Source organism: Orycteropus afer, unplaced genomic scaffold, assembly GCF_000298275.1.
Source record: "Orycteropus afer afer isolate SDZICR_OR568_19922 unplaced genomic scaffold, OryAfe1.0 scaffold00137, whole genome shotgun sequence".
Taxonomy (NCBI): Eukaryota; Metazoa; Chordata; class Mammalia; order Tubulidentata; family Orycteropodidae; genus Orycteropus; species Orycteropus afer.
In genome coordinates this window covers 1,245,164-1,265,274 of record NW_006921724.1, presented here as the reverse complement: position 1 = coordinate 1,265,274, position 20,111 = coordinate 1,245,164, and the positions used below count along the sequence as shown (strand labels likewise).

Sequence of the window (20,111 nt, the reverse complement as noted above, 5' to 3'; positions counted from 1 at the left end):
ATCAGTGAGTAAGCACAAGCCCGCCTTTGTCAGTGCCTATGCTTAAATAATAATAATAGTAAAAGGGACAATAATAATAATAATAGGAGTTTTAAAACAGACAAAAACAAACTAAAAAACAGAAAAAAGAAAAAATATATCAAGGTGGGGCAGGGCACCCAGCCTCCATCCAAGCACGCACACAGACTGGGATGAAATTCCTGCCCGCCCAGAAAGTGCGTGGGAGCGAGGGATGGCCGCACCTCTGTTCATCAACAGGATGTGGGGTATAAGAGTAGCAAGAGGAATATTGCACCTTTACAGTTGTTCAGGTCCGGAATGTTCTTGTAGTTCCCAGCAAGTGGAGCCTGTTCTTAAGTCCCTGGAATCTGGGAGAATGTTGTCGCTTTTAATATGCAGAATGGTCAAGCCACTTGTAAACACTCAAAATGGCTGCGCCCTCCAGACAGACAAAAGTCTACAGCTCAGCCCGCCTTCTTCTATGCTGCTTCCCCTTTTATTCTCCAGCCACCAGAGCAGTCCTCCGTGCAGTCCCTTGCTAGCAGGGCCAATTTCAGGTTAACTTTTAGGTTTTACCACCGCTCAGCAACATCCAAGCTGTCTGTGCCATCAGGATCGCTGCCAGACTGCAGTTCCATATGTCTCCTTTTTTGGTGTTTTCATGTAAATTCTTCTGTTCGTTGGAGTTTAGTCCACTTCTGTATCTTTCCCTTTAAGGCTCAGGGGTCCAGGATTATCTTCTGTATCTGTATTATGTGTTAATTGGTTCCCCTTTTCTTTGTTGAAGAGGGTCTGTATAGTCTTTCTGCCTATTCAACCATCTTACCAGAACTCCTCCATCACTAACTGATGTCCATTTAAATTCAATAATTACTTAGAAGAATGCTTTTTCCTGAAAGTATGTGTTTGTGATTGTTTGCTGTTTTCTCCTTGTTCTGTTGCATTGTGGTCAGAGCCTATAATCCCTGAGCTCCCCACCCCACCCAAACCACCATAGCCTGTTATGGTAGTCATATCCCTAATTTCTTATATTCATTCTCCTTGGGGGCTTGACCCCTGGTCTCCTGCTAGCCCCTACTGGTAATTAATTTGTATTTTCTCCCACTGCCATTCCTGTCCACAACAGAGAACAGTCAGTACAGTGCTTTTTAAAGATTCCAGGAGTTTCTCTCAGCAGTTGATTCCTCCAGGCAGGGGAGATACAGGAGGCCTGATACAGAAGCCCAGCAGAGCCAGCAGCATCTGGCATTAGCTTCTCATGATGGCCACAGTAGAGCCCCAGTTGCGCAACAGAGTTACGTGTACAGAAATGATGGTCCAGCCCAGTCCAGTATTAGGTTCTGGCCTCCTTGTTGTCATATATTCCCCCTGCCCTTTTTTTTAAAATGATAGCTGTCTTGAAGAAAGCAATGAATTCCTGAAGTTCCTTCTGTGCGTAACTTTTCTTGCTTACTCAAATTTTGCATTTTGCTCTCTGGACCTGTGTCAGACTGGGTTCTCTAGAGAAACAAAAACCAGCAAAGCTTATATATATGTATTTTTAGGCAGAAATTTTATATTAGGAAAATGGCTCACACACTTACAGAAGCTGGCACGTCCAAAGTTCCTGTATCAGACGTCAAGCTGGAGGCTTTTCCTGGCTCTTGCAACTTTAGGGGCTGAGGAGCTCAAGGTTGGCAGGCAGTACACCAGCTGTTAACTCCAACGAATGACGAATCCAAGATCTCTAGGCCGAAAGGTGGACTGTTCACTCATGGACAGTTGTAGGCAGCACAACAGAATCCTGATCCACAGAAGAATGTCTCTCTTCCCAGGATGTCCTTGGATATACTGGAAGCAGGCCACACCCCTAGGGAAACTCCCCTGCAACAGATTGGCCACTCAGAACATAATCATCTGATCACATCATGGGAACAACCACACCACAACATCTCAACCTGCACAGAATTGTGGTCCAGCCAAGTTGACACACAGCTCCAACTATCACAGGACCATATCAATCAGAGTCTGTTTAAGGGCAAATATCATTGAGAACATAATAAAGACCTGGAAATCTACACCTTAAAAGAAAAAAGCTCAGCCATTGAAAACTCTCTGAGCATGGTATTTTGATCCTATTGTGCATGTGATCACCATGAGTGCCAGCTCAGTGGTAGCCAGTGACAACCAGTGAGGGCTGGAGAATTATTGGCCTCATCTCTCAGGAGGTAGAACTCAGGCAGGGGTCTATAGTAGGGAACCTTCCAGAAAGGTTTAAGAAGACCTGGGCCATTCCTTTAGTCCATTTAACATCTCTCCTATCTGCATTTTCTAGACTGCACATGACCCCTGTGGACCAGTGAGGTTTTCCTCTACCAGGAATTTGAACCTTGGCTACCGTTATTGAGCGTTTTGATCAAAGATTCTACGGAAGAATCCTGAATGAAAGGGGGAAATTACAGAACAAAATTTCAAATTCTCGTGGATTCCAGACTTTCTAGAGCCATGGAGTCTGGATGAACTCCTGAAACTATTGCCACAAGATATCTTTAAACTTTAAACCAAAATTATTCCCAGAAAACTTCTAGAAACCAAAGAGTGGTCTAGGTTAATTGGTTTAAAAAAAAAAAAAAAAAAAAAAAGTCTGCCTAGCATTATGCTCTTTTAAGAACTATCTATATGGGATCAAAGTGACAACAGCAACTGAAAAGCTTAAATGAGTGTTAATGAGGGAGGAACAACTTAGAAAAGGAGGATGAGCATGGATGTACAACTGAAAGAATGTAATCAGTGCCACTGAATTGTATGTGTAGAAACAGTTGAATTGGTGGTGTATGTTTTGTTGGGCATAGTCTGAACAACAAAAAAGTAAAAATATATTATGCTGTTTGACTGGTGTGTGTCTTGAGTTGATGGCTCTAAGCTCCCAAATCAAGAGAACTAATTCCACAAGTTGATTGTTACTGTTGTTAGGTGCTGTCGAGTCAGCTCTAACTCACAGCAGCCCTATGTGCAACAGAAGGAAAAACTGCCTACTCCTGTACCATCCTCACAATCCTTGCTTTGCTTGAGTCCACCATTGTAGTCACTGTGTCAGTCCATCTCATCGAGGGTCTTACTCTTCATCGCCAAACATGATGTCCTTCTCGAGGGAGTGGTCCCTTCTGACACCTTGACCTAAGTAGGTGAGATGAAGTTTGGCCATTCTTCGCTTCCAAGGAACATTCCAGCTGCACTTCTTACAGGACAGATTTGTTCATTCTTCTGGCAGTCCGTGTTATTTTCAGTGTTCTTTACCAGCCCCACAATTCAGAGGCATCAAGTCTTCTTTGATCTTCCTTATTTATTGCCCAACTTTCACGTGCATATGAGGTAATTGAAAGTACCATGGCTTGGGTCAGGCACACCTTAGTCTTCAAAGTGACATTTTTGCTTCTTAACACTTTCAAGAAAGTTTTTGCAACAGATTTTCCCAGTGCAATATGACATCTGATTTCCTGACTGTTGCTTTCATGGGTATTGATGGTGGATCCAAGTAGAACAAAATCCCTGACAGCTTCATTCTTTTCTTCATTTATCATGATGTTGCTTATTGGTCCAGTTGTGAGGATTTTTGTTTTCTTTATGTTGAGGTCCACCGTGGTTGACCCTGCTCGTATTTGAAATACTGGTGGCATAGCCTCCAGCCTCACAGTAGCATGCAAACCACCACTGTGCAACAAACTGACAGACAAGTGGTGGATGAGTTGATTGGTTATATCTAATAACAACATCTGTAGCCCCTTCCCCTGTTTGCTCCTTTCCCCCTTTTTGTTTGGTTCTTGGAAAATCACATACAACCTAGCATTTACCCCTTTTCCCTATGTACAGCTTGTTGGCATCAGTTACATCGGTCATGCTATATCAGCTTTGTCAACAGTGCTTTTCCATTTCTGTAAACGAAAGTGACTACTGCCTCTGAGGTTTACTACTTCTCCTTCTTCCCTCACCCACCTCCCCCAACCCCTAGTAAACATTAATGAATATTAGTTTCTGTATATATACCCATTCATGTCATTTCATAAAAGTAAAAACATGCAATAATTGTTTTTTTGTGAGTGACTTATTTCACTCAACATATGTCCTCCAGGGTTATACATGTTGTAAGATGTCTTGTGAATTCATTTTTCTTTATCGCTGAGTAGTATTCTGTTTTATGTATATATTATATTTTACTTACCATTCGTCCATTGATGGACACTTAGGTTGTTTCCAGCTTTTTGCTATTGTGAGCAGTGCTGCAATGAACATAGGTGTGCACGTGTCTGTTCATGTCACTTCTGTTAGATCCCTAGGGTGTATACCTGGAGTGAAATTACCAGGTCATATGGCAGATCTACTTCCAGTTTTTTTAAGAACTGTCAGACTGTTTTCCACAACAGCTGTACAATTTGCATTCCCACCAGCAATGGTTAAGGGTTCCAGTTTCTCCACATCCTCTGCAACACTCATTATTTTCAGTGGGTTTTTTTTTTTTTTTTTAATCTTACCAGCCTAGTGGAAGTAACACTTAGGAATCGTTTTGTAATGTTGTTGTGTTGTTGTTATGTGCCATCGAGTCAGCTCCGACTCATAGTGACCCAACCTTGGGTTTCCGAGGCAGTATCACTACGGAAGTAGATTGCCCAACCTTCCTTCCAAGGAGTGGCTGGCTGGTGGGTTTGAACTGCCAGCCTTCTGGTTAGCAGTCGAGTGCCTTAGGCACTATGCTACTAGAGCTCCTCATTTTGTAATAGTTGCCTCAAATGTCACAGCCTCATTATGTAGCCTTAACTCTTATGTTTTACCATGTTCCTTACTCACTTTTGTTTCTGTCTTGTGTTTTCTTCTTTTTTCTGTTTATTTTTTGTTTTGCTGGAATTCATCCTAGAATCATTCTTTCAGAAAGGGTGAGGAATGAACTTAAGTCCAAAATAGTATCTTACTTTGTCCTCATATTTAAATAATAATAGGTAGGAAATTATTGTTTTAATTTCGTTTGTTCTCTGAACTTTGAGAAGCAGCTCCCTGGTCTTCTAGCATCTAGTGATACAGAGGATAACCTGATTCTCAAATTTATGCAAACTAATCTACTTTTTCTCCTTTTTTCCTTTCCCTTATCTCTCCCTGAAAATTTCCAAGGTCTCCCCATGTTTAGTGTTCTAAAATTTCACGAGGACTTCCTGGGTGTGGTTCTTGTTTCAATATGCCAGGCATTTGCTGGTGTCTTTCATTCTGAAGGCTTGAACCTTCCTTCAACCCTGTGAACCTTTTTACTGTTATTTCTTAGATGCATCATAGTAGAATTGCTTGTCCCAGGCTTTCAGATCACTATTTGCTCTTCAGCTATTATTTAGCCCATCTGTTAAAATGTTTACTCCGACAATAACCTTCTCTTTTTTATTACAGCTTCAATGCCCTTTTATCTCTGTTTCCTGTATTGATTCTGTTTCTTAGGGGTTGCTTCTTCTGTTTTTGAATGTGTGCCTCTTATTTTGGCTTTTATTTTTTTCAAATGGTTGTTGATTCTTGTTGTCAGTGCATATTTATAGATGAGTATCTAGTTTGTGTGGTACTGTTAACTAGACTACCTGCAGATTCTTAGACTAAAGAAGAATCTCTTCTCATAATAACTTAACACTCTGACTAGAGGTACTTTTTTGCCTTGAGCATTGTACAGGGGAAAGAAGGGCATTTGCCCAGTGTTGTCCTATAGGACTTGTAGGAAGCTTATCATTTTGGCTTGGGGCTCACTGGCCTGCACTGTGGCCCTAAATGACCTGTGACACTTGGCTTGTCTTGCCTTGGGGGTCTCCTTGGTGGGAGGTCCCCCTTAAGAAAAGCTGTAGCCCCGGCCCAGGGCAAATGCAAACTCCAGAGGCCTTGAGCTGCAGTTGTTTCACCCCTCTGATGAAGTACCCAGCAACTGTCCCTGATTGTCCCCAAAGTGTCCTTCTCCTAAGCCCCCACTGCCTCTGACCTTAGGGTTTTTTCAGAGCTCTTCTGGGAGAACTCATTTCCAGAGTTCTCTCTTGCAACTGTAGATTGTGGTCTCCTGAACTCTTCTAAGCTTTATTGTCAGTCCATTGTTTACCTCACAAATTCCTCCTGGGGCAGTCTGGGGGTGGTGTTCCTCATAGCTTTTTTAGTAGCTACTGATGTTGGTTGCCATCAGATGGGTCTGACTCATAGTGACCTTATGTACAACAGAACAAAACATCACCCCATCCTGAGCCATCTTGTGATTGTGGGTATGTTTGAGCTCATTGCTATGGCTATGTCGTCAGTCCATCTCACTGAGGGTTTCCCTTGTTTTCACTAACCCTCTACTTTGCCAAACCTGATCATCCTTTTTCACTCTAGATGTATGTTTATATATTTTATATGTTAACATCAGGTAAAATGACTGTTTAGTCAATATCTTGAGCTGAAAATTGAAAGCTTTTCTTTTTTATCAGCTCCTTAAGAGCTTTCAAGTAAACTGTCACTGCTTATATTTTTCTAAACAAAGCCCTTGTAGCACAGTGGTTAAGTGCTCAGCTACTAACTAGAAGATTGGAGTTTCAAACACACCCAGCAGCTCTGTGGGAGAAAGACGTAGCGATCTGTTTCTGCAGAGATTGAACCAAAACCAAACCAAACCCACTACCATCAAGTCAGATCCAACCCATAGCGACCCCTCCTTGGGTTTCCAAGGCAGTATCACTACAGAAGTAGATTGCCCAACCTTCCTTCCGAGGAGTAGCTGGTGGGTTTGAACCACCAGACTTCTGGTTAGCAGTCAAACACTTTAGGCACCTCGCCACCAAAACCCTATAGGGCAGTTACGCTCTGTCACATGGGGTTGCTAAGAGTTGGAATTGACTGGGCAATACCTGGTAACAGCATCTTCTTTTATTTTTGGTTGATTTTAAAACTCAGTCTTGAATCAGGACTTTTTTCTGAGTTCTTTGCCATAGTGGTCCCATCCTGTAAGGGCTCACATGGACCTCAGGTCTTAACCTGCCTGTCCAGCCATAGGTGACTACTAACACCTGAAACATGGCGAGTCCAAATCAGATGCATTGTCAGTGTATAATGACCAATTTCAAAGACTTAAGTGTGAAAAAGAGAATGTAAAATATATCTTGTATAATTTTTTATATTGACTGCATGTAGAAATAATATTTTTAGTTTATTAATTTTGCATTTCTTTTTACTTTTTTTAATGCAGCTACTAGAAAGTTTAAAATTACATATGTGGTTCACATTTGTGGCTCGTATTGTTTCTGTCAGACAGTGGTGTTCTAAACTCTGAATTACTATCAGTACCTGGGAAGCAGCTAGAGGTAAAGATGACCAGAATAGTTATCATTAACTCTTTAGATCTGTTTTTCCCACAAGAACATCGTCGATCACCATTGACCAGCTCCCTAGATCCACAGAGTAAAGGCTATTAGTCAAGCATTTAAGAAAATTGTTCCCTTTACATGTCCTTATAATAAAATATTTTTCTTTTCAAAATTGTGATTATTTTTTTAGTTTATTATTTTTTAATCTCTTTGAAAAATATTTTAATGGCTGGTTGTCCTTAAGCATCCTTGGCAACTTCTTCAGGCCTTTTTTTTCTTCTCAGTTGCTAAGAAAAAGTCTTCCAGGTCTGAGTCTAGGAAATTAGGGTGATTCTGTGAGATGTCTGCTCATTCTGGTAGTACCAGTTATGTAGTGGTGATGGTGTTAGTTGCTGTCAAGTCGGCTCCAACTCATGGTGATCATAGGATAGAACGAAACATTGCCCATTCCTGCATCATCTTCACAATCATTGGTATGCTCAAGGCTCTTTTTGCAGCTATTGTGAATGTTGAGTGCCTTCCAGACTAAGGGCTAAGCTTCCAGCACTGTATCAGACAAGATTCTGCTGGCTGTTTTTGGGAATAGATTACCAGGTTGTCTTTCTACCTAATCTGTTGTAGACTAGAACCATAGGTGACTGCTAGTTTTTGAAATACCAGTGATATAGTTTCCAGTATCATGTCAATACCCAAGCTACCACGTAGCACAACAAACTGAAAGATGGGTGGTGGTATGTATATGTAGTAGTTGAATAATTCAGTCTTTAACGTCAAAATTAAAAGATGTAAGTAGCATTGTTCCATTTTTCTCATTTTGCAAAACAGGATTCCAGTGTGTTGATAGTAACAGTTACTGATTTTAAGCTTTGATTTGTACCGAAGTAACTATCAAGTAATTTTTCCTTGCTCTCCAGTCCTTATGAATTTGTTTTTATTTTGTTTTAGAGAGCCTTGCTGCCCAAGTTTCTTATTAGAGGACATCTCAACTCAACTAACTGTGTTATCACACAGCCACTGACAGGAGAGCTGGTGGTTGAGCACTCAGACGCAGCCATCAAGAGCATAGAGCTGCAGCTGGTCCGTGTGGAGACCTGTGGTAGGGCTCCCTCTGCCTCATTTGGTGCACAAGGGCTCCCCCTGTCTCACCTGGTCGGCGTGGAGACCTGTGATGGGGCCCTCTGTCCCTCAGCTGGTCCACATGCAGACCTGTGATAGGGCTCCCCTGCCTTACCTGGTCCTTGTGGAGACCTGTGGTAGGGCTCCCTCTGCCTTTGCTGGTCTGTGGTGACCTGTGGTAGGGGTCTCTTGCTCTTATTTGGTATACATGGAGACCTGTGGGAGGGCTCCCCCACCTCACCTCACCTGGTCTACGTGCAGACCCATAATAGGACTCCCTCTGCCTCAGTGATCCACGTGGTGACCTGTGGTAGGAGTGTCTTGTGGCTTCTGCCTGTGCCCTTGTATGTTCATCAGTTAAGATGATGTGGGTAGCAGCAAAAGTAAGAGCACATCTCTTATCTCCAATAAATGCATGTTGATGCAGTTTCTCATGGAAGGCCTGTGTCTGCTGGTTTTCTGATCATGTGATGTTCTCTCCTTTCTCCAGGGTGTGCAGAAGGGTATGCACGAGACGCCACAGAGATTCAGAATATCCAGATTGCTGATGGGGACGTTTGCCGGAGTCTCTCTGTTCCTATACACATGGTTTTCCCCAGGCTGTTCACTTGCCCAACACTGGAGACCACCAACTTCAAAGTGGGTAAGCTGAGCTCATGCTTCACCCCTCAGAGGCTGGTTTGGATTTTTCTCGTAAAAGATGTGGACATAGAAAGGCCTTCCAGGGACTGGGACAGATGGGCCATGGTCAGCTAGGGTCAGAGTCACTCACCAAGCTCACTGGAAAGCCACAGTGCCAGTGCCATGGATACAGCAGTGAACAGTCTAGAACAAGCCCCTGCTCTAGTGGAACTTACTGTAAGGCAGGGAGAGATAGTAAACACGCAGCTGTAGAATAGGTCAGGTGGTGGTGCGGGCTTTGCAGAAAACTAATGTGCGTAAGGAGTTAGCAGAGGGGAGTGGTTAGGTGCAGAGACTCTTTGATATGGGACACTTGAGCAGAGATTAAAACGTGTGAAAATTCCATTGTGAATATTCATCCTCATGAGAGCTTTGGGCTCCTCCAGTTTAGGGTTTCCCTGGCCTTTTCTCAAGAATATGTGTGTATACCTCTGATGACCACAGTCTGAATCAGGGTACAGTTTTGTATGTTGTTTTTTTCCCCATTGCTTCATGTTAAATGAAACCATTTAAAACCATATTAAATGATTTTAAATATTCTTACAAAATATTTTAATGGTATGCCCATCCTAATAAGAATCACCATGTTGATGGAGTCCAATTGAGAAATCATCCCACACTAGGAAGAAGTGGGACAAAGACACATTGGGAAGGGACCGTGCATGACTTTAGCCCTCACTGACAGGGTTTTCTGAACTCTGATTGAAAAGATTGCAAAAGGAGTCTGCCTCAGGCTTTTTCCTGGGATACCTTTCTGAGCCTGCCTAAAGTACATTGGAAAGTATATGGGATACAGGGCTTCTGGAACTTCCCTTTGTTATTTAAAAAAAGTGGTTGGTGTACAATGGATTCCTACCCATAGCGACCCAATTTGTGTCAGAATAGAACTGTGCTCCTTAGAGTTTTCAGTGGAACCACCAAGCCTTTCTTCCAAAGCACCTCTGGCTGGACTCAAACCTCAACCTTTTGGTTAGCAGCAAACACATTAACCATGTGTGCCACCCAGGAACTCCCTTCTCCTATTATACTTGGTTTATTGACAAAGAGAAGCATATTCCTGAAGTCTTTACATTTTTATTAATGTCATATTCTCCCTAAATCTCTTATGTGCATAATTAGTCCAGTGACAATCTTTGTATTTATAATAACATCATGATTTTACTTTAAATTGTCTAAATAATGTAATTTAAAATTTACATACGAACAATTTATTGTCAGAGCTGACATGATGTAGACAGCTAGGTTGAGAAAGGGGGGTATGTTGCATCTGCCCCTGGGTCTGTGACCGTCCTGCATCTCTGCTGTGGACCGTGAGTCCTAGACCGCAGGTCATCCAGTGGGGCCAGAGCACAAGTCAGCATTTGTGGAGCTCTTGAGTCCTGTATGTGAAATGATAACATGGTAGCAAGAGCAAGTTATTAGCATGGAATCAAGAGACTCAGCTGTTCACCAGACACACATGTAAGACAGCAACACTTGCCAAAAGATGATTGAGAGTCCAACCTGGCCCAAGCCAAAGTACTATGAATTTTCTCACAAAAAGATGTTTACAGTTATTGAGTAGGTAATGTATGCTAACCGTTAACATGTTCAGCTGCTAATCAAAGGAATGTTAGTAATTTTACTATCTTTTGACTCCTCATTTTGAGTATTCTTACCCACTGTATCCACCCAGAGGCATCTCAGAAGAAAGGTGGAAAAAGCAGCCATTGAAAACCCCATTGGAGCACAGTTCTGTTCTGACACACCTGAGGTTATCATGAATTCGAATCACCTCATCGGCAACTGGTTAAGATATGCCCATAGTGTAAAATCCAAAGGTACCAAAGGCCATAGCCTGAAGGGTGAATCCCCCTCACTTAGCCACCCAGTTTCCACATCCAGAGTGACTCACCTCTCACCAGCCTCCAGTGTGTCACACTGGGGACTCATCCCTCCCACTCTACGAGCACCATGTGGATTTCCCTTTGTATCCTCAGTGGCACACTAGACATGTTATTCTGAAGGTTGGCTGTTGATTTCTCAGCTTGGTTTTCTTACAAATACTTCAGAAAGGTGCAGAAGTAGTATTTTTTCTTGCTGTGCTATAAATTAAGCACATACTTTGTTTTTTTCACATGATATTTTTTGTCAGATTTATCAGAATTTTGTACAGAACACAAATCTATATAAGTCTCTATATAACATACTCCAGCACTGCTGATTCTTCTCTATAAGTAATGCCCCTCAATCTGTCTTCCAAGATAGCAGTAATACTCGTATGCTCTTGCTTGATGTTGAGCTTAGTCTGGTTCAGGCCTTGTTAAATGACAGATGTCTTTCCAGGAAAGTAGATGGCATTTAATCATTTGAGCAGTCATGGCCCTGGAGTTGCTGTTCCCATTGGCAGTGGAGGAGTTTGGAGGAAGAACAGCAGTACCCACTCAAGCATTTAGGGTCCCTTCTGCACCTACGGATAGTGAACATGGCCAGCAAGGCTGGGCTCCGAGTCTCCGAGAGAGGGACAGTGGGTCACAAGAGACCAAGGTGCCTCCATGTTGAGAGGTGGGAGTGTGCACTGAGCCCTGCGTTAAGAGTAGTGTTGGTGTGCTATGACACTTTACCTTTGTTGGTGCTGACAGTGACTTCAAATGCATAGTAAGCCTGAGGCCATCTTGCAGCCCCAGCCCCTAGCTGGGAGAACAAGTAGGAGCTCACAACTTCTGAGTATGAAGGAGTACCTGGCACAGTTGCCATTCAGGCACCAGCAGCTCTACCCTGTGCTTTCTGTTGCTGTGAAAAGCCAGGGCCAACCCCTGACGTGAGCCTCTGTGCTTCTGGGCATCTACCTTTGTTCCATTGCAGGCCACCTTGATCCCTCCTTGGGGCGAACTAGTTGGGTGGAGAAACAATGGAAGGGAATGGTGGCCAGAAAGACCCAGAGGAACCTTCTAGTACTGTGATAATTGCCAGAAGCAGGAAAGCAACCATTCAGGCTTGTCACAGCTGATACATGTGTTAAGGCAACCCCCACATACAGGATGATATAGACAGGACTGCAGATGCTCAGGGGCACCATTGAATGAGGTGGCCCCAAAGCCCCTGGCTAAGCTGAGCTCTGTAATGTGGTGCTGGGTGTTCCCCCTCTCCCAGCTGCTCCTCCCTCACACAGAGCATCTTTCTCCACCTCCCCCTTCAAACTGGAGAAGGAAATAGGCTTTATTTTCTTCAGGGATCTGCCTCTTCACACTCACCCTTTTATCTTGTGATCAACAAGGCTTACCCACTGTAGCTAAAGAAATAGTGGAGAAAGAATCTTGTTTATTGAAAGGGAAGAGAAACAGGTAGAAACAAATGTTTCAGATAAATTAGCCAGTATCCAGAGGAACACCAAGTACACTGTATACTTTTTCTAAACATTGTTTCTTTCTTGGAGTTGTGAGACAGGTACACAGATAGCTGTGGGCCAGTTTGCAAGCTCTGATATTCCATGAAAAAATGTAAAAATGAAGTGAAAGAGTACAAATGAATTGAAAGGATTCTAGGAGATTCATTTCAGTAAAGACAGTAGTTAAGAAAAGTATGGTTTTGGAAGTCTGATGGCATAAGGTCCAAGATAAAAAGAAATAAATTTAGAGAAAGTTTATAAAAGATGGTCAGATGTCAATATAATTATCTTCACTGGTTTTCCTGAAAGTGTAGGGTGACATTGCTCAGAACAGAAACCAAAAAGGGCACTAAGATGTACCCATCACTATCTAGAACCTTCTGCTCCTGCAGTTGAGTTGGCTTATAGGACGTTATAGTAATCTTTATGGGAAAGGAGCCTTGGTGGCACAGTGGTAAAGCACTTGGCTGCTAACCAAATGGTCTGCGGTTTGAACCCACTAGTGGCTCTGTGAGAGAAAAGACCTGGTGGTGATCTGTTCCCATAAAGATTATAGCCCAGAAAACTCCATGGGGCAATTGTATTCTGTCATATAGGGTCACTATGAGTCAGTATCAACTCAACAGCATATAACAACAAATAACATTTATAGAAGCAGATTGCCACATCTTCCTCCTGCAGAGTAGCTGCTAGGTTTAAGCTATGCACTGAGCTTTCAGTTAGCAGCTGAGCACTTAACTACTGTACCACCTGTGTTGCTACGAGTCAGAATTGACTTGGTGGCAATGGGTTTTTGGTTTTAGTCTAGTTGGTGTTTGGTGCAAGTGAACATAAAGCTTTTCTCTCTTCTTTTCAGAATTTGAGGTCAACATTGTTGTGCTCCTTCATGCTGATCATCTCATCACGGAGAATTTCCCACTGAAGCTCTGCAGGATATAGTCCACGAGGGACGTGTGGGAAACAAGCATGCTGAGTAGAAACCCAGCTGGTTGCCAGGCTGTGCTTTCTGTTGTAGGGAACCACAGGCTGCAGCACATACTGGATTTCCTGATTATTCTGTATCAGAAATGAATCTGACTCCTCGAAGTATAATCACCTTCATCCTCATTTCCTCGAGTATTCGGCTTCTCATGGGTACCCCTGTAATCAGACCTTTTCTTTGAAATACAGCAGGATTTCTTAATGATATTTGCAAGATTATTTCACAGGCAACGACACTTCCTATTATTCCCGACTTTGCCTGTTCTTTTCAGGTAAGGGCGTTTCTAACTATAATCAGAGTTTTGCTGCAGAGACCATGGAGACGAAAAGAAACTTCCCACAATTTGCTAGTGGAACTCTTGGCAGTGAAGGGCCTGCGGCTACTGCTGCATAACCAGGTGGACTTGTTGCTGGTGAAGTTTGTAGACATGCTCCAGGGAGAACTGCAAAGTGGCATCTGCTCAAAATGTGTAGCTTTTTTTTTTTTCCTCATCTATTCTGTAGTTCTTTTTATAAGACTTTTCACTATGACTTCAAGTGTTTGGAGAAGTGGAACAGGAGTCTTCCTTACTCTCACAGGAGTTAGGGGTCAGGTAGTGATGGCTGGTGCTGGAGGGTTTCTGAGGTCTCAGGAATTGGTGTAAAATCTCATGCTCCCATATTCCCAGAAGACATTCACACACAAGGTTGTTTCAGAGGAACTCCATGTCCCATGTCTGCTACTGTTTTTGTTGGATGGGTGGTAAACAGCGGGAGACACACCCACACACACCCCCAGGGCAGCAGGTGGAGCCCTCCACATGGGGTGGTGCTCAGGAAAATACCCCTGACTTGATCAGCTCAGCTGGTCTCAGGCCTGCCTGAGGCGACTGTGCTTTGAGGGGCTTGGGGCCTGAAACCATTTCTACTTTGCCTCCTATTATGGTTCTTAGCATATGGTGAGTCTGTTGCAAGTTGTGCTGAAGGCCTCCCGGGCCATGCTTCCACTGCCCCTTAACAGTATGTGCTGTGTGTGTGTACTGAGGACAGATAAACCCAACTTGCGCCCTGCTTTATTCCAGGGCTTTCCTAGTGAAGTTGATAAAACTTATCAACTGAGTCATTTAATAGTTGCTTCCCAGAGAAAGCATTTCCAGTTTATAAATCTGCTTTTATATTCACATGACAATAATGATCTTCCTTGGTTATATATTTAGAGTCACCGAAAATAAAGAGGCCATACTTTCTGGGGAATTTCTGGCTAGAAATAATTTTTCATAAAAAAGTAAAGCTAAATGAAAATTTTGAGAAAAAGTTTGGGATCTAAATTGCTGTATCATTTCTTCAATAAACTGATTTTATGACTATACATACTAATGTTCACCTTGTTATGTGCCATTGAGTCATACCTGACTCACAGTGACCCCTCTTAGAGAAGAGTAATTACTACCTGCAGAGCTGCTAGCCACCCGACTACCTTCATCATTTCATTCAACCCTGAGTGGCCCAGATGGGGGCCTCAGTTTGGCCATTTCCTTCCTTCGTGGTGTGACATGTCCATGATTGATAATTAAGACAGACTTGGGTGTTTGGGTCTCTTGGACCCAATAATTCTCTGGCTGGATGCAGTTGGGGTGTCCCACTATTGTAGGCTTGCAGTTATCAAATTAAATTCTTCCGTTGGTGAGAGCAAGAGGAGAGGAATGGTGAAGAAGGGTAAAGGAAAGAGACTGAATCAGGAAAAAAAAAAATTTGATGACAGTTTAGGCAGGAGCACATTGTGGCTCTCAGCTCTGTAATTATTTTAGCCGAAACCAGGCCTAAGGTACAATTACATGGCAGGGACATCAAGAGCATGACTTCTGGATCCAGACTGCCTGAGTTTGGGTCTTGCCCCTCTACTGATAGCCACATGACGTTGGCTAAGCTATTTAACCTCAGTGCCTCAGTTTTCTTAGGACTAAACTACAGATACAGGCTGGCTCCGATTCCCTGCTGAGTTGTCAGTTCCAGGGCAAAGGTAGCAGACATCAGAAATAAAATAATGTAGGAAAAGCCAAAAACATCGTGCCTGAATTCATCCAGAGCATATGGTGGAGAAGTGGACTTCGCAGCTGTTCCTCCTTCACCACTGGAGCCACATAATTCCTGTGTCGGAGTCCAAATTGCCCTTCCAAAAAATATTGGGCAAGATCACATGCTAATAGTGATTTAAGGCTGTAGCAGACTGCTAGTCTCCTCCCCAAATCCTATTCTGACTCCTTTTTTCAAATGAGAGTTGCATTTTTATTGGTCTTAACCTCTGAGATAGGAACTTCTTTCCCAAGCTCCTTTAGAGCTCTACTGGTCACATGTCTACATTCTCCCAATAGCACATGACCAGGAGGTTGTGGTCTGTGGGGCTTGGCCCACGGCTGGCTGGCTGGGCCACATTCACGTGACTGAGCACAAGCATGCCTGTGTTCCAGCGTGAACCACGATGGGGGGGATAACACCCTGGAGGTAGCAGAGGAAGAAGAGGGAAAATGCAGTTGTCCCTGAATGTGCAAGCATAACAGCCCTGTGTGGTTACAAGAGAGAAATCAACTTGTCTTTAAGCCACTACATTGCTGGACTTCTTGGTTCTAGCAGCCCAGCCTTTACCCTAGAGCTAGCAAGTGTAGGGAGAGAGTCCTACCTAGTGCCCATTGGCCCCTTCCCTTACTATTCCTGGTCACTAGAGAGTATAGAATGAGTAAATCACTCACTTCAGCTTCATGACAACCCTCTGAACCAAGACTTGGCTTCAGAACATTCTCAGAGGTCCAGAACCTTGCCCGCGTCCCCGGCTGGACAATCTAGGACGGAGTATTGACCTAGTACTCCTTGGCACCACCGTTGCTGCTACTCCAGCAAAACCTAGAACCCGCGCAGGACCCACCCTCCTCAGTAAAACTTTAGTGTCCAGAGTGAAGGGGAAAATGGGCCATTTTCACTGCCATTCACTATTAAGGCATTTAAAAGAGTAAGTTATGGTTTTCTCAGAGAAGTGTCAATTTAATACCAAGAATAAATTCTGTTATGACAATTGTAATCTATTCCTGTCTTCCTACAGTTTGAGAAGAGCTTCAGTGGGCTCCAGACCAGAAAAAAAAAAAGCTGAGGAGTGTGTAAATTATTGGAATTGTGCTGCTATCTAGCGCTGATTGCCAAAATATCTTTGAAACTTACTAGGCAATGCTACTTTAAGTGAGGCTGAATTTCTCCCATTGAGATGAACATTGCTTCTGTTCAGGGCAGCACAGTTTTAAGTTGCTGAGCCATTAGTAGATACCAAATAAGGATTTTGATCTAATGATAGAGCTATGTGTTACTTGCTACTCTAGATCAGACCCTATTTCAAGGTCTGGGCAAGTATTTTTGTCATACCAACCATATAACAAAAAAAAAAAAATCCAGTTGCTGTCCAGTCATTGCCAACTCATGGCAATCATGGCATGTATGTCAGATTAGAACTGTGTGACATAGGATTTTCATGGCTGTGATCTTTTGGAAGATTACCAGGCCTGTCTTCTGAGGCACCTTTGGGTGGGTTCAAACCACCAACCTTTCAGTTAGTGGCTGAGTACATAATTATTGCATATCCTCCAGGACCACTTACAGCATATATAGATACATACATAGGCATATATGTGTACATGATACAGATTAAGGAAAAATAAGAGAATCCACAACATTTTTAATATGAAGAAAGTATACTTTGATACTTTTTACATTATATACAACTGTAAATCTTTACCAACATTCACAGTTCATAGAGACTGGTGGAATCCCCGAGACACCAAACCTGGAACTGAACCCACTTGCAGAGAGCATCTTTCAGCAAAACAACAGACAAGCCTAAAAAGTAAACACCACCACCTAGAATGAATGTGCTCTTTAGAACAATCAATCATATGAGAATAAAATGGAACGTTTTCCCAAAAACAAAGTTCAGAAGGCAAGAAGAGGCAGGGAAGAGGGAGGAATGGGAGCAGGGAACCCAGGGAGGAAGTGGTGGTTACATTGAGGGGATTTCAACCAATGTCATGAGACAAAATGCATAGAAATTGTTGAATGGGAAATTAATTTGTAAACTTTCACCAAAACCATTTAAAAAAAAAGATTAAATTTTTCAAATGAAAGACAAAAAATTTAAGTATATAATAATAATACACAGTTTATCCTGGGATATACATAAACCTGAAAGAAAATCTGGAGGCTCAGGGAATACCTGAAAAACAAAGAACTAGAAAAATGAGTGAGACCTGTGAAAAACAGCAGCTGATTAAACTCAAAGAGTTCCTGGGAGGGGGCCTGAAAGGCCTTCAGGTGTTTAGTTCTTGGCCATCACACCTACCTAAATCCCTGACTACTGGTCCCTTCCAGACCAGTCAGAAATAATTGTGTCTTAGGATCAAGGTGGAGCTCTGGTGGCATAGTGCCTAAGGCACTTGACTATTTACCAGAAAGTCGGCAGTTCAAACTACTCAGAAGAAAGATTGGGTAATCTACTTCTGCAGAGATACCACCTCGAAAACCCAAGGAGGAGTCCCTATGAGGCGGATCACTCAACAGCAATGAGTTTGGTTTGGTGTTTGGAGGAATGAAAGTAGATAAGGAGAGCTGTCGATTTCTTTGTTTTGCTTCAAAATCTCTAAAGGTAAGGAAAGCCAGAATCTCTTGTGTCTGGCATTTTTTTTTTTTTTTTTTGTAATGCTCATCTAGCATTTACCACATGCCAGGCACTATTTTGAGGGCATTATGTGTTGTTGGGTGCCATTGAGTCACTTCCATCTCATAGTGGCTCCATGCAACAGTACTGCAGCATAGGGTTTTCTTGTGTGTTACTCATTTCATTCTCACAAGAAGCATGTGAGGAGAGTATTATTATGATCTCCATCTTAAGATTAGCAAGGTTACCCAGCAGTGGATGCTTGGAACAGCTGCTCTTAAACCACTGTTTCTCTCTGAGTAGACCCTCACTGCAGGGAAAGCAGTAACCAGGGCACTTCTCAACCAAGCTGCCTCCAGGACTGACTTGCATATTGGCCAATGGACAATTGCAACTTGTCCAATGGCAAACATCTACAACACCTTCATCCCAGGTACCCCCATTCTCAACCTGAGAAGTACCTAGTTGGGGGGGGGGTGTGTGCGAATTTGTTACTAAGTGCCATTGAGTCATCTCCAACTCATAGGGACCCTATGTACAAGAGAACAAAACACTGCCGGGTCCTGCACCAGCCTCACAGCAATCCTTGCTAGATCTGAGCCCATCATGGCAGCCACTGTGTCAATCCATCTCATTGAGGGCCTGTTTTTCGTGAACCCTCCACTTTACCAAGCATGATACCCTTCTCCAGGGAATGGCCCCTGGAGAATGGTACAGGGAATGGGGAAGGTGCAGTAGGAGCTTTTTAGAACAGGGTTTCCAACGGGTTCTTCTGAATTGACTCCCTGCTGAGAATTTGCATTTCCACCACAGATAACACTGGATCAGAATGTACATTTTACAAGATCCCCTTGATAAGGCTCTGTAAGAATCCCCTTTGCTGGGGGATACAACCTAGGTGTGTGGGTAGTTGTTAACGCTTCCCAAGTGACTGCAGTGTGCAGCCAATTGGAAGATCACTGCCTGTATCTGAGCTTTAGTCACAGAGGACAGTGCTTTTTGACTAGGTCTCCGACTTCCCCTCAGATAAAAACTAATTTGGGAGAATAAGGCTTCCCTACCACTCCAGGTCTTCCTCACATGGCTGAACGGGGGTGGCTTCTATATGACACCTAGTTTGGGGTCTGGCATGGAACACAAGTACTTCACAAGTATTTGTTGAACTAAAAGACCGAAAAGCAAGGCCTGAAGAAATACTAATGAGATCACCGACCTGTGGTTAGTACAGCTGCACTGGCCATTGTTTTGAAAAACAGATGAGGTTAAATTCTAAATTAGTTCAACCTATATTTAGTTAGTGATTGCGTATAACCCCCCCCCCCCCGGCTTGTTTATGTAGTGAATAGGAAGATAAATCTTTTCTCATCTGTGAAGTATGGACAAAAATTCTGACCTTGAAAGGTTGCTGTAAAGATTACAATGGCTGGCACAGGGCCCAGCTCATGGAAAGTGCAGGGTGACTAGTACCCATTATTATTCTCTCCAAATAGGAAAGGAAGGGTCAGGTTTAAATAGAGCAATTTAATCACTAAATAATCATTGCTCACTTGCCATCGAGGGCAGGAGCTGTGCTGGGGACTGGGACCCTGTGGTCATATGGCCCTTGTTTTCATGTGTTACTCACTCTAGGAGCAGATAGACCATAAACAAACCAGAAAAATGACAGGAGCCAGGAGAAATTACAAAGGGACTTAGAATTTTCTGTATTTATGTCTGTAATATCCCCAAAATAAATTTTCATTTTGTCCTACTACTTACTACATCCATATTCATAAATGGTTTCCTTTTATTTTATAAACACTGAGGAAAAAAATGCTATAAATCCTATAAAGCAGGAGGCGGGACAAGATGGCGGACTAGACAGAAGGATTGCACACACCCTCTTCAACAAAGAAAAGGGAAACCAATTAACACAGACACAGAAGATAATCTTGGACCCCTGAGCCTTGAAGGAAAGGATGCAGAA

At 42.9% G+C, this 20,111-nt stretch overlaps 1 protein-coding gene across 1 annotated transcript in view; it reads left to right on the top strand.

Moving 5' to 3' along the window:
• Positions 1 to 13,431, top strand: part of VPS26C (VPS26 endosomal protein sorting factor C) — an 83,143-nt gene extending 69,712 nt beyond the window's left edge. The window contains exons 6-8 of the mRNA XM_042781612.1: positions 8,274 to 8,424; positions 8,935 to 9,087; positions 13,349 to 13,431. Of these exons, the coding sequence (XP_042637546.1) occupies positions 8,274 to 8,424; positions 8,935 to 9,087; positions 13,349 to 13,431 (387 nt within the window). The remainder of the gene's footprint in view (positions 1 to 8,273; positions 8,425 to 8,934; positions 9,088 to 13,348) is intronic.
• Positions 13,432 to 20,111: the final 6,680 nt, after the last annotated feature.